This window comes from Culex pipiens, chromosome 2 (genome assembly GCF_016801865.2).
Source record: "Culex pipiens pallens isolate TS chromosome 2, TS_CPP_V2, whole genome shotgun sequence".
Taxonomy (NCBI): Eukaryota; Metazoa; Arthropoda; class Insecta; order Diptera; family Culicidae; genus Culex; species Culex pipiens.
In genome coordinates this window covers 194,126,647-194,140,583 of record NC_068938.1, presented here as the reverse complement: position 1 = coordinate 194,140,583, position 13,937 = coordinate 194,126,647, and the positions used below count along the sequence as shown (strand labels likewise).

Below are 13,937 nucleotides of genomic sequence, written 5' to 3'. Positions count from 1 at the left end.
TGTATTTTAATTTGATTTCAGTTGGTTGCACTTGAATTTTCATTGAAATTTTGAAGTTTATTGTAAAAATTTTTTTTTGCCCCCTGATTTTTCGGGCCAATTTTGAAGGGGGGGGGGGGTGACAAAAACTTTTAAAAATATTTGTACCAGCCTGAAAAATAAAAAAAGAATTAAATAAAATCTGGAAACATTTCGTATTTTTATGATATTATATGGAAAAAAATTGATTCAAAAATGTAGAGTTAAGCAAAACTTTATGAACATTTTGGATATTAGGGGAGCGTTATTTGATTACTTAACGTTACCAGAGAGGTGGGCTAAATATGTGCAGCGTTTTCAAGATACGATCACTTAAAGTCTAAAAGTTTGATTTAACTAAAATTTACAGTTTTTCGATTTTATAAAGTATACAGAAAAGTTTCCTAACATTTTGTCCATGAGAAAAATAACGAAGAAGAAAATTCAGGTTTTCAAAGTCTCACCCAAACGGCTTCTCAGGAATTAATGGTCTAAATTTCAATGTAAAAAAAAACATTTGTGAAATTTTATAATCTTTCAAAATGATAATTTGATTTTGATTTTTGGAATCGACATTCAAAAAGGACTAAAAGTTTAATATTGCTTGAAAATTTCGGGGTTTTGTCTCGTACAAGTACAAATTTTCAAAAATTTTAAAAGAAATCCATGAAAAAGATTTTTTATGCAATACAGATTTTTGAAAAAAAATGAGCCAAGACTTGCGAAAAAGGTTGAAATTTATTTAATATATGGGTCATTCCATCTGAAGCGGAACAGCATTTGAAAATTACCCTCTCCGATCCTGCTCAAATTTGGCAGAGCTGTTGATACTATCAAAACATGCAAGAATCCCGAATTTCATCCAAATCGGACCACCCCCTCCATTTTTGTACCTCCCCAAAAAATCGACTTTTTGGCGATTTTTGGCCAAACCTCCTAGTTTCAAACGGCGATAGCTCAGGAACCACAAATCTCAGAAGGTCGGTCTTAGACTCAATTTTGAAGGAAATTGGACGTAGAATCCATTTCCGTGATCAAAATGTTGATTAATTTATTTTTTCTACCTGTATTGCGCAATTGAAAACTTTAAACGGCCGTATCTCAAAACACCCCAACTTATTTTTTTTATTTGACCTCACCATCGTTTTCCCCGGCCAATTTTACATAAGAATCACCTATCGACAGAAATGAATATGTTTCGTTCCAGAGATATCGAATTTTAAAGTTTTGTGTTTTCGAGATTACCTGCATCAGCTTCATTCGCCGCATCTGCTAGAAGCACACAGGCGGGCTGATCAATAACTGCTACCTGGCCATTTATTGAAATAATATTTCATCATAAATAATCTTCATCAAATTGAGCAAAAATTTACTGTATAATACTGTAGGAAACTGAAGTTTAATCGCAAATGTTTATCTGCTCAAAAAAATTAATGAAATGAATTTCTGTGTTAACCCACTGGACAGAGCAATGACGACACACAGTAAAGGGCAGAATTGGATTCCGACGGAGCGAGAGGAAAATGCAATTCTCGGATTAGTTTTCAAAAAGCCGTAAGAGCCATTGTTAAACAAAGTCCTTTTTGCATCGGTATTCGACCTACTTACGAAAAACCAATATCAAAATGCTCGAGATTGTTCATCTACACGTCCTTCAAGTGCCCCAAACTTAAAATAAATGAAATTGTGTTTCATTTTCTAGAAAAACGAAAATTAGTGTCAGAGGTCACAATGGCTCTTACGGCTTTTTAAAAACTCACCCGAGAATTAATCTTGTTAGTAACACTGAAAAATATGTGCACGATACATTATTGAGTAAAAATATGAATTAAAATGAATAAAATTTGTTGATACGTTGTACTCTAGTGAAGGACGATCACAAAGAGTAGGAAAAGGATTTCTGGAATGTATAAAACTGAAAAATGTAAGAAAATCACAAAGTTTGATCTGCTGCAAAGCGGCTAATTCTCCAAATTTAGTTGCGATGATTGCGACACCGTTCGAACAACAGTGTTTTTTTTCATCTATCATTCTTGGATTCTTGGAACACAATACGGCTGCTGTCCTCACGTATAAGGATTTTTTTAATTAAATGTACCTTGACCAAAATCATATTTTAATGAAATGGAGCTGGCTCACTATATAAAAATTGATTTAATATGATCAATCTAAACCATAAATCAGAATTATGGTAAAGTGTCAATAATAAACTATAATAATAATAATAATAAAGCAGGTTTTGGGGTTTTTGCTGAATGGCACTATTTTGCTCCACTTCATTATTTTTTTTTTTTTTGATGTTTTAAATTGCGCAATACAGGTAGAAAAAATAAATTAATCAACATTATGATCACGGAAATGGATTCTACGTCCGATTTCCTTCAAAATTGAGTCCAAGAACGACCTTCTGAGATTTGTGGTTCCTGAGCTATCGCCGTTTGAAACTAGGAGGTTTGGCCAAAAATCGCCAAAAAGTCAATTTTTTGGGGAGGTACAAAAATGGAGGGGGTGGTCCGATTTGGATGAAATTCGGGATTCTTGCATGTTTTGATAGTATCAACAGCTCAGCCAAATTTGAGCAGGATCGGAGAGGGTAATTTTCAAATTTGCACTTTTTCGTGCACAGTTGAGATGGAATGACCCATATATTTTTAAAACCTCAAAATGATTTTGCTAGTTGATATTGCAATTATACATATTTTTTATCATATTTGTTCATCGATCGTTTTTAAATTGAATTTAAAAAAAATAATAATAAAAACAATACGGCTATTTTGCAATGTAACTTTTGATGTTTTGAAGTCTAGACACCAAAATTTTGGTGCATTTTAGGCTTCAGTGACATTCAGTGGCTCTTTTCAAAACCGTGATTTTTGTCAAGGTATTTAGATTAGATAAGGTAAGGCGGGTTTTTCATCTGTCAAAAAAGTTACAGTCCAGACTCGATTATCTGAAGCCTCAATTATCCGAAGTTTGATAATCGGATAATCGAATCACAATATCTATTTTTTGTATTTTTTTTATTTTCTTACTTCCAACACCAAATTTAAATAGTTGATTGCCTATAACATCACCAAATACATTTTTGCCTTCCTCATCTCAATGAAGAAAGGCTATAAAATCACTCGAAAAATGAACTTCTTTATTTGACCTCGTAGACCCACATTCAAGTATAGCTATCGACTCAGAATCAAATTCTGAACAAATGTCTGTGCGTGGTAAGTCCGTGCACCGAAAAATATGCACACGATTATCTCCGAACTGGCTGAACCGATTTGGACCGTTTTGGTCTCATTCGATCCGTTTTGAGGTCCCACAAGACCCTAATTAATATTATGAAGTTTAGAAAAGTACTTCAAAAGTTATGCTAAAAAACGACTTAGCTGGAGTTTGAAATATTGTAAAAAAGAGTGTTTTTTTGTAAGAAAACCCGTTATGCTATATATTGTTAGAACGATATTTGAGAGACCTTTCCAACGCGTTCAAAAGATTGAAGATCTGACAACCCCATCAAAAGTTAAGAGCAATACTTCCATCATTGACATGATTTTTCTTTCAAAGATATAATTTTTGCGTCGCTATCATTATTTTGACAAAATTCCTTCTACAATTTGTTTAGAATAGTGCCCTACACATGCTGATTCCTTTTGGTAACGATTATCCCATTCCTTCCAAAGTTATGGAAATCGTCATTAATCATTAATAGCGAACTAGGACGTCAATGATTGTACCACAAAATTATATAAATTTTGAAACACATTTGATTTGAACCAAAAATTCTTTCAGTAGCTTCAAGAAGGCAACAACCCGCACATGCTGATTCATTTTGGTGCAGAAATTCGTTGAATTGAGTTCAATACAGAGCATTTTAGAGTGATGATCAATTTTCTTCGAAAATGATCAACGGCTTCACCTTAAGTGTTATTTATACACTTTTTTGAGGCCGGATCTCAAATATGTTGATGAAAAATTTGTCCGGATCTATTATGCGACCCGTCGTTGGATATGTAATCAAAAGACCTTTCCAACAAGCCCGAAAGATTGAAGATCTGACAACCCTATCAAAAGTTATAAGTACTTTAGTGTTTTTAATGAACTTTTTTTTAAGTCGGATCTCAGATATTTTGATTAAAATATGCGAGGAAGGCACCAACCACCTAAAGGTGGATTAAGTAACGTTTTCAATATTTCATCACTGCCATGTTTGCCTCCATTTTGGATTTAAAAAAATCGAAATCACTTTAGCGTAGTTTAGGAGTAAAAAAATATAATACCCCCTATATAATAAAAAAGACAGCGAAAATAATCTTTTATTTTGTGATTCTGAAGATTTGATTATCCGAAGTGATTTTTTTCCAAGACCTTCTTATAATCGTGTGTGGACTGTACCACGAAAACAGGACTTTGTAAAATGATTTTCAGAATTTTACCATTTTTCGGGCAAATTACACCGGGTTTTTTTTCTCCTGAAGAGTTTTTAAGCACGCAAAACTAAACCGAAAAATGCATTTTTTTTACACTTAAGCACAAAAAAATTGAAAAACGCGACATCAATAAACATCCGAAATCGTAAAATAAAGCGGCCAGCCCTACCGCGTTTTGTTTATCGCAAAGAGGATTCTGAAAACAAGTTACTTTTTACAGAATCTACAGGGGAAGAAGGATGCGTGGACATACCGTACCAAACGTTACGTTCAATAGACATGTTTGCTTAGTGGACTGTTTAAATTGTATGGATCCTTGTATCTTGTTTCGTCCAATTGTGCAAAATGGCTTCTTTCAAACAAAAAATATTAATATTTCAAATATCAAGAAATTAAGAAATTTCGGGGAGATTTTTTCAAAAGCTGATGAAGACGATCGACTTGGGAATTTTCCCCAAGTCCTGCAACACTCCACCGTCTCCATGTCATTCCGCTGAGGCACGCGTGCAGGTCAGTGCTGCCACCTTCTGGGGAAGTAACCATTATCCACACGCGCGCGCTTCTCAACAGCAGGCCATGAATCCGTCAGTAGACAACTGAATTCGTCATTACTCATCAATCGCCTGCTGCGATCGCTCCCAAGATAGACCTAGGTCGATCGACACACCGGGTGTGATCATCCCCGCGGAGAGTGTTGCCAATTTGTAATTGAGGAGTAGGCCCTTCGGAACCTGTTTCGCGCTGTCACACGAGGGATGCAGTGTTGCTGGTTTTGTTATTTTTGAAACAAAAATTGAAAAAAAAATGTAGTCACGTGAAACAGCCTGCTTGGATGCCCGCCGACCATGTTGTTGTTTGCGACAAAAGTTAATTAGTTTCTCACACTCGGACTAAAAAGCAAGCAACGCTTGCTGCTTCTGTGTTTACTCGAGCTTTACGTTTTACCTCCAGCAAATGTTTGAAGTCGGTGCCGTAAAACGTTCGTTCCCTGGACCACTTTTCCGCGCCAAGTGATTCATGTGCGAAACACGATGGCTGCACGAAATTTGCTTTAGTTTGTTTAATCTTTTTAAAGCAGCTCTTATTTTTTTTTTTGCGCAAACTCGATTTGATTAATGAACTTTTTTCGCTGCAGCATGACACTTCTGGCGGCAACCATGGTGGTCGGAATCTCCGTTGGATGGCGCTTTTTCGGGGATTGAGGCAAGATCACGCACTAAAGACATAAGGGTGGCTATAGGTCGCAGTGGTCACGGGTTGCTTGGATGTCAAGGGAATATAAGACCAGTCAATAATACTTGCTCTTACAAAATAAACTTTTAAAATACCTATGATTATACTTTTCAATAAACTTTATAAAACTAATGTTATCAAAAACAAAACTAAAATGCTTCCGAATATGGAAAAAGTAACTATAAAAATTTGCAAACTTCATCTGAAGCCAAACTTGTTCCATTCCACCCTGCAAAAATGCACCGATATTGCACGGCGTCGCCCGAGATAAGGCCATTTGCGATATCGCTGCTCTCTATATATACTTTGGCAGCAGGTTCCAGAACAAACAACCCAAAGTGCTGCCCGCAACTCACAGCCAGGTGTTCAAGACCTTGCCATATCGCACTCGCTGGCATCGTCTCAATTGGCGTCGCGACGACCTACTGCGATGCACTTGCGATGTTCTTTAAAATTAAATAGAGAAAAAATATAAATAAAAATCAACCATAAAGACAATGGAAATTGGAAGCGACTACTAATTAACGAGAGGGAGAGAGAGGAGTTCGTATCTTCGCAAAGCAGGCCGTGATGATGGTTAACGCTGAAACGACGCAAACGTAACAATTGGGAACCCTGAACTCCGCCCCCCTTGTTTCCCCTTGGGTGTTTGAAGATGCTTCATTATTATTGTACCTGCATGTGCAGTTTTGACTACGAGACATTGAAATTTGTGGAACTTGGGCGTATATTTGCTGCCACTTTTGATGTGCTGGCGCGCGTTAATTGCCCACTCGGCATAGAAACAAAAGTGTGTGTTTGAAGTCGTCTATTGCTCATCATCGTGATGTGTAAATGAAGCAATTATGGAGAAAAAGTGCTACGGAATGAGATGAATTAGCTTAGCAATGAGGAATTGGGGTTTAAAATTACATTGTTTGGAGTGAAAATTGTAATTTTAACATTTGAATGACATCTACTATGAATTATATTTCACATGCCATCAAAATAAGTTTTGTTCGAAGTAGTCCAACACCAAATTAAAATTTGCATGCCTTATTTTTGAAATTTGTGATTCAAACAATACGCCAAAAAGTTCCTTATCTCATAAAAAATACACATTTTTTTTGTAAAATGTGTATTGTTTTACAATCGATTTAACAAGTTTTTCAATGAACGTTGTTTTAGCTGTTTTTTTTATCTTGATTTTTTAAGGAAATTTTAAAGAGGGAGGGAATTGTGATGTATGATTTGCGTTGGCCTTATTTAAATTAAAAAAATCCTTACTCGGCCATTTGTAAAACTTTGTTTTTGAAAAGTTATAATGACTTTATAAATGTATGGACGATCAATTATCAATAAAAGCAAAGTTTTTCATAGTTTGTTAACATAATATTTTGTTTTATTATAGAATGGAAATTAAACAATCATGCTCAACATTCTCATGCGTTTTTCTTAAAACACATAGTTTGAACACAGTATGCTGTGCATGATGCTATTTGAAATGTTGACGTCGATTTGGTTGCTGAATTACACACGATGCAGACACAAAGTAATTTTTCGAAATCAGTAGTTGAAATATTTTGATCGGTAAACAATCTGTTAAAATAAACAAAAATTTACCGAAAATCGGTTGTGCGATGAACAATATTGAACTCCATTATTCAATTGAATAATATTCCAAATATTAAAAATTATAACAATAAGTTTTTCGGATTGCTCTCAAATTTTGAAGACGATATCTTGGAAACTCTCGATCCGTAGAATTTTCTCATCATTAGAGTTTTTTTAAAGGTTTTCACATCACGATTTACTTTTTTACAGAGATAAATAATACGTTTTCAAAAAATATCAAAATTTCAATGGAATTGGAAGTTTAATCAACTAAGAACAAGCATTTTTCTGCATTGATAATTCTATTTAGCATGCTTAATACGTTTAAAATAAATTCAAAATAAAATTTGTGGAAAAGTTTTAAAATTGAAGAAACTTTGTTTCAAATTTTTGGGGTGAAGGCCAATTCTGCCCAAAAATTTGTGTTCTGATTCCTCTACTGCCCAAGTTTTATTTTTGAATATTTTTTTCCCGAGTTCAGGAAAATAATTTTGAGCAACTTTTGTTGTACGAAAAACTTTACTTCTCTTGTTTGCCTCTGACAGCTTTTCAATTTGACTCATTATATTATTTACTTAAGCTTATTTATTATCCAGGGTTTTACCACACTGAACAAATATTCAATTTTCAGTTATTCAGTAATGTAATAAAGCTTATATCTGAAAGCCCAAACATCCAAATAAAACGCTGTCAAAGGCAAACTTATGGGAAATTGGACGAGCTTTCCAGTAAAATTATTTCCGAGACTGAAAAATCAAGTCTACCATATAGAAATCGCCAAAAATCACCAAAAAAAACTATTTTTTCAACATTTTTATTTTTTAAACCGCTGTATCTTCACAAGGATTGGACATAGGACAATGGTCAATATGGAGACTTTTATGTAAAATTGTCTGGGGAATTGATTCTCACTATCGGTTTTTGAAAATTTTGACGTTTAGACCACTTTTCAAAAAAACAGTTTTAGTCAATGATTTTTGTATTTTTTTTAGGAGAGACATACCATCCTGCATTTTTCGTGAGTCATTTTGTCACATTTTAAGCTATTTTCACAAAAATTTTGAACGAAAAAAAATGGTGACATCACCTTAAAATTTAACTCTTAAGCTTAAAAATTAAAAATTCTCATAAAATTGGCATGTATTTTTCTTTCAGTGTATTTTTTTCAGAAAGCCCATCAAATTTCCTGCAAGTTTGTTTTTGACCACTTTTTGATACGATGCAACGGCTTCGAGATACAGTAATTTTTAAGTTACAAAATATTTAAATATTTAAATAACTTACGCCCTTCTCAAATGTCATTTTTGAGTCCAATTGGCTCCATATACACAAAAATGGCTTACGTAGGCCTAGGATAACATGTATAAAAAGTTTCATTAAAATCGGAGAGGGTCGGGTACAAAAGTACCAGAAAAAAATCCTGATTTGAGCTGGAATTGCTCTATAAAATGGCACCATTATCATTTAAAGTGTGAAAAAATGCGTATAAGCATAGTCTGGGACAATACAAAAATTACTGCATACTTATTTTTACATAAAATAAAGAAAATCTTAGTGAAAACATAATCAAAGTTGGCCCCAAGTACAAAAAAAATTTTTTAGAAACATTGCCAAACTCACATAGAACAAGTCTAACTTCTATCCCTAAAAAAATCTTAAATTTTATGAGTTCTTCTTTCTAATGCCTCTCAAAGACCTAAAATTGGATGAAAATGTTTACCCGTCAAAGTCGGTTTACATAAATAAATCCATGTTTAGAAATTTAGTTGCCTATGGCACAGCTTTAGACAAGTTTTGAATTTTAAAAGGGCTTGATTTGAGCGGCCACACAATGTTCATACAAAAAAAAAACAAATTTCAAGCCTAAGTGTCAAAAATTTAAGCAAAAATATCATTAAATGCATTACAGTTATGTTACTGTCAGAAATTCGCAAAAAGCAATAAATTTAGGAAAATATTTCGTATCCTTCAGTTTCAAGTTTTTTTTCGGTTAAAAAAGTTCAAAACTTAGTATAAAAAAATGTGATTCTAGAAAAAAAATAATCAATAATTGATTCGTAATTTCCAAATGTTTGGCCCTAAACATCATTTTCCCATACTATTTTTTAATTTAGGCCTGAAGCGTAAAAAAATTATTACTTTTAAAAATATAAAGTTTTAGTTTTACTTCAATAACAAGTGAAAATTTATCATAAAAATATTACTCAGAAAAAATACTAATTTTTTACATTAAATTGCAAAATTTTAAACCCCTGTCATGATGATGTCCATTTTACTGAGGAATTTTTTGTATTCTTTTTAAACTAATTCTACGTTTAGTAAAAAAGAGACTGTTAAAAACTTCGTAATTGCAGTCTAGTTTTCGTTTCAAACTTATTTTTATTTAGAAAATCATTCAACTTATGCAGTATGAGCCCATACTTTAGCAGAAAAATCTTCAATGTCATCCCTGTTAATGGCTTTAATCTATGTTTGAGTTTATCGTGTGGAGGAATAAGGGTTTCCCAATTTAAATATAGGGGAAATATACCCTTTCTAATCAAACACCTTCGTCATATGAAGAGTTTGATGCTCGATTAAAACTCCAAAAATACTATTTAGGATATAAACTTACCAGCACCGCCTCGAGTAAGCACGCAAATTTATGCCATTTACTGGCCAAAAAGATCAAATTTAATGCACTTTTGATAATAATTTCTATTTTGCGAGACCATTTCTCATCATTTTGATGGCACACACATCCACACGCAAGATGAGAGGTTAACTGCTTAACGAAAGTCGCCATCAATATCTTTTCACTTGCGCTAACGATTTCAATGCGCTTAAGATATAAAATGGCTTCCAACTACCGGTAACATGTTCTTTTGCTCATTCTTTAGTCACTCACTTGAAAAAACATCCCGAAACATGTAAATAATTAGCAAGCGCCATCAAAAAAACAAACGCGCTAAGTCTTTTGACGTTTCAATTTTGACTACCCATTCCAATCGAAGGTTGAAGAAACCCGAGCGAGAAGCGAAGGCAAATAAAGAACAAAGGGTGGCCACCAACACCACCAACATGCTGGTGCAGTGCCTGTTGGAGTGAGCCAGTGATGCCAGGAAATTTTCTCTATAAATGCTACTTTTCGTGTGAGTGTTCGCTTAAAATTTCATCAATTTTGGCAGCACGAAGCAGACCCAAAAGAGCGCTGGAAGAAAAAAAAGAACTAAGCTGAAAATAGAAAAATGGGCGTGGCCCAATGCACTCGACTGATTTGAATGCATTTGGGAAATATTTTTGTTATTGTGGATTTAGCTCGTAGCTGGATTTTCTGCCATCTTCTCACGGTCATTGGAAACGGTCGTGGATAGACTTAGGGGTTCCCAGTTGGAGTGAAAAAAATCAATTTATAAAAAAAATTATGGATTAAAATTTTGCTTTTTTATCACTTCTCCGACATCAGGAATAATTGTTTGAACATGCTCGAAATTTTTTTATTCGGTCGGAAAAATATTATTTTTCTTTAAAAACTTTCATTTTTAATCACATGATCACCCCTAATTCTGGCTCGATGCCGCCATCATGCGACCGCGTGCTCCGTTTGTTTGTCAACAAAGCTGCAGCTGGATGGTGAGACGAAGTGAGGGGGGAAGAAATTTTGACATTTTTATGCCCGCATCTGGCCCGCCGCCTATTTCGTCGGTCACTGAGTCGCCGGTCGTTTCCAGTGACCGAGTCCAGCTAGGAACTGATCTTACAATAAATGCTTGTAAAAGAAAAAGCATAACTTTTAATAAAAGTGAAAATAAACAGAATTGTTCACAAAAAGTTGCTCTAGATTACAATCTAGATTCTCCAGCATCATTCAAACACGACCGCTTATTAGGCTTAAAATGGGCATATTTCCCCTATGATATTAGTAAACATTAAGTTTGTCATATGTGAGGGTTTCTCAAATTAAATGACTTATTATCCAAAGAATAAACATGTTTTAAAAAATGTGATGACTTTTTGGTACTTTTAAAAGCTACATTCAAACATAACGATTGTATATGTTCCTGTAGCGTTAATTTACGACTAAAACCGTGGCTTTTCCCGCTCAGTCGTGACTGTATTCCTGATAAATTTGCCCATAAAATTTACATCCGAGAAGCAAATTGAATCAACAAGTCCGTCTCATCGCTTACCCACATTCAAACCACTCATTCTCAGCAAACAAACCTAACAAACTTCTCTCCCTTTCTCTCTTTTTTCGCTTCCAGCAATCACTCACTCTCTCGCGCGGGTTCCGTAAGCCAGTTCGTCCCAGCGCGCTCAGTACCGCGTAGTACCAGCTGCTGATAAGATGTCCAGCAAAACCGCTGCCACCCCGGCTCCGGCCACCACCAACGGATCATCGGAACTCAAGTACGAGGCCCGGCTGTGTCACGTCGTGAAGCGAGCCGATTTCGACGGGTACGGGTTCAACCTGCACGCGGAGAAGGGCCGCCCGGGGCAGTACATCGGGAAGGTGGACGATGGGTCGCCGGCGGAGTCCGCTGGTCTGCGCCAGGGCGACCGGATCATCGAGGTCAACGGGACGAACATTACGAGCGAGACGCACAAGAAGGTCGTGGAGCTGATCAAGGCCGTACCGAACGAGACCAAGCTGCTGGTGATTGACCCGCGGGCTGAGGGTGCGGACCTGAAGGCGGCGATCGCCAAGAGTGGAACGGTGGTGGTGAAGAATCCGGGTGTGGACGTGAATGATAACAGCAAACAGCAGTCGCCGATGGAGAAGGAGAAGGTGGTGTCGAATGGGAAGGACAGTCTGAACGACAGCAACAAGAAGCATGACGTCAACGGAACGTCCGAGGATGCCAACAACAAGAAGAATGCCGCCGCAAACAACAACGTGGACACGAGTGCTAATAAAATGGTCAATGGCAACGGCGCGGCCGCTGGAGATGTGAAGCCAAAGTCAAAGCCCGTCGTCGATCAGATCATCGAGGACACCAAGGCCTTGTCGATGGCCAATGGTAATGGTGCCAAGGCGGCGGAGGCCAACGGCAAGCAGAACGGAAGCACCCCCGTGAAGGAAGCTCCCAAGCTGAACCTCAACATGACGGCGGCGGAACTCCGCGCGCAGCTCGCGGCCCGGAAGAAGTACGACCCAAAGAACGACGTGTGTGATCTGCGCAAAAAGTACGAAATCATCCAGAAGATGTGAAGTGCAAACCCCGTTTGTTCAGTGTGTGCGACCTTGTACTTGTAGAATTCTGGAAAATGTTGCAGTATTCGTTTTTTTTCGAGGGGGGAACCACCCTAACCGCGTTATTATTAGTATTTGTACAGAGAAATTTACCGATAAAAGTGAGAGAAAATTAATTTAGTTACAAAAAAAAAACAAACTAATAACGTTAAAAAAGTTCACCCCGCGAAGAGTGTTAATCTCGACGAAAAAATCGAAGAGTCGTTATCAGCGAACTGATAAGACCACAATAAAAAATGCGCGAGATAAAAACAAAGGAAGTTAACAAAATGAACAATAAAAAAAATCGGCACCGCACAACACACATCAAAATCCAATGTAATATAGTGAAGTCTAAACAGAAATAAAAAAAATCCAGCGAAGAGTTGAGAGAGTACACAATAAATTAATTAGCAATCAAAGAATCGTAGAAGGCGGCGGCGAAGTCGCCCGGAATCTGCGCATTCCTGAAGCGTGCGCGACATTTGTACCACGTTTGCAAGGGACCGATAACGCGGCCTACTAGGTGTGGGTGACGAGAATGGGACGTGAGGTGAACGAAACGAAAAAAAAATTGATGATGAAATGTGCCAAAATTGAATTGCGATGCAAGTGCAAACTGGAATGGAACTCTATTTCCTCAAATCTGTGTGTGTTTTTTAAAAAAAATGATTGTTTAGTGAGGGAGTTGTGGAGGAAGAAGAAAAAGAAAAATGATTAAGGACAAATATGTGTTACGCAAAGAAAAACGCAGAAAAGGTTGAAAGTATAATGTATGATGCATATAATGAATAAAATATTATATTTATAGCGAAATGATGCTTGGTGCTGTTGAGTCATTTTCCCGAAAATTCCCGTTTAACCTGTTCTAATTACATATTGATACGTGGGAAAAGAAAAATTAGATATCGTCATCTGGGGCGAACCGAGTCACTTGGGGTCAATTAAGACAACTGTTAAAAGTTTTTAAGTGATGTCCCTGTAAAGACTGTATTTGGGACAATATCTGCCAACTCAATCTGCCACAACATTTGACCCGACTACCCTCCGATTTCCGTGAACCTTTGCTCTAAGGCAGGGTGGCCACCAGATTTCGATTTTCAATTTCCCGGTTTTTTCCCGGTTTTCTCCCGAGCCCAGAAGGAATTTTCCGAAATGTTTTTAAACCAAACTACAATGTTTTTTTAGGCTAACGTTAGTACCAACATACTTTTTGAACGCATACATTTGGTTCAATGTTTGAATTCCTCAAGAAAGCTTTCAAATCTTGAGTAAAAATTAAGTAAGTTGTAAACGAAGCCGTTTTTATCTGTTTCAAATCCAAACATCTAATTTCCATAATGATTGGGATTTTTCATCATCATACATGTAGATTGTATAACCTCAAAATAAAAAAATCGTTTTATTTTTTAGAATGAGATTAATTGTTACTACAATTTATTAATTTTAAAGAAAAG

General features: G+C 36.1%; 1 protein-coding gene across 1 annotated transcript in view; it reads left to right on the top strand.

The window, feature by feature from the left end:
• The window catches only part of LOC120415178 (Na(+)/H(+) exchange regulatory cofactor NHE-RF1), a 49,038-nt gene extending 35,742 nt beyond the window's left edge, over nt 1-13,296 (top strand). Inside the window, exon 2 of the mRNA XM_039576636.2 lies at nt 11,513-13,296. Coding sequence (XP_039432570.1) covers nt 11,596-12,459 — 864 coding nt within the window. The 5' untranslated portion in view covers nt 11,513-11,595 and the 3' untranslated portion in view covers nt 12,460-13,296. The remainder of the gene's footprint in view (nt 1-11,512) is intronic.
• The last annotated feature ends 641 nt before the right edge of the window (nt 13,297-13,937 follow it).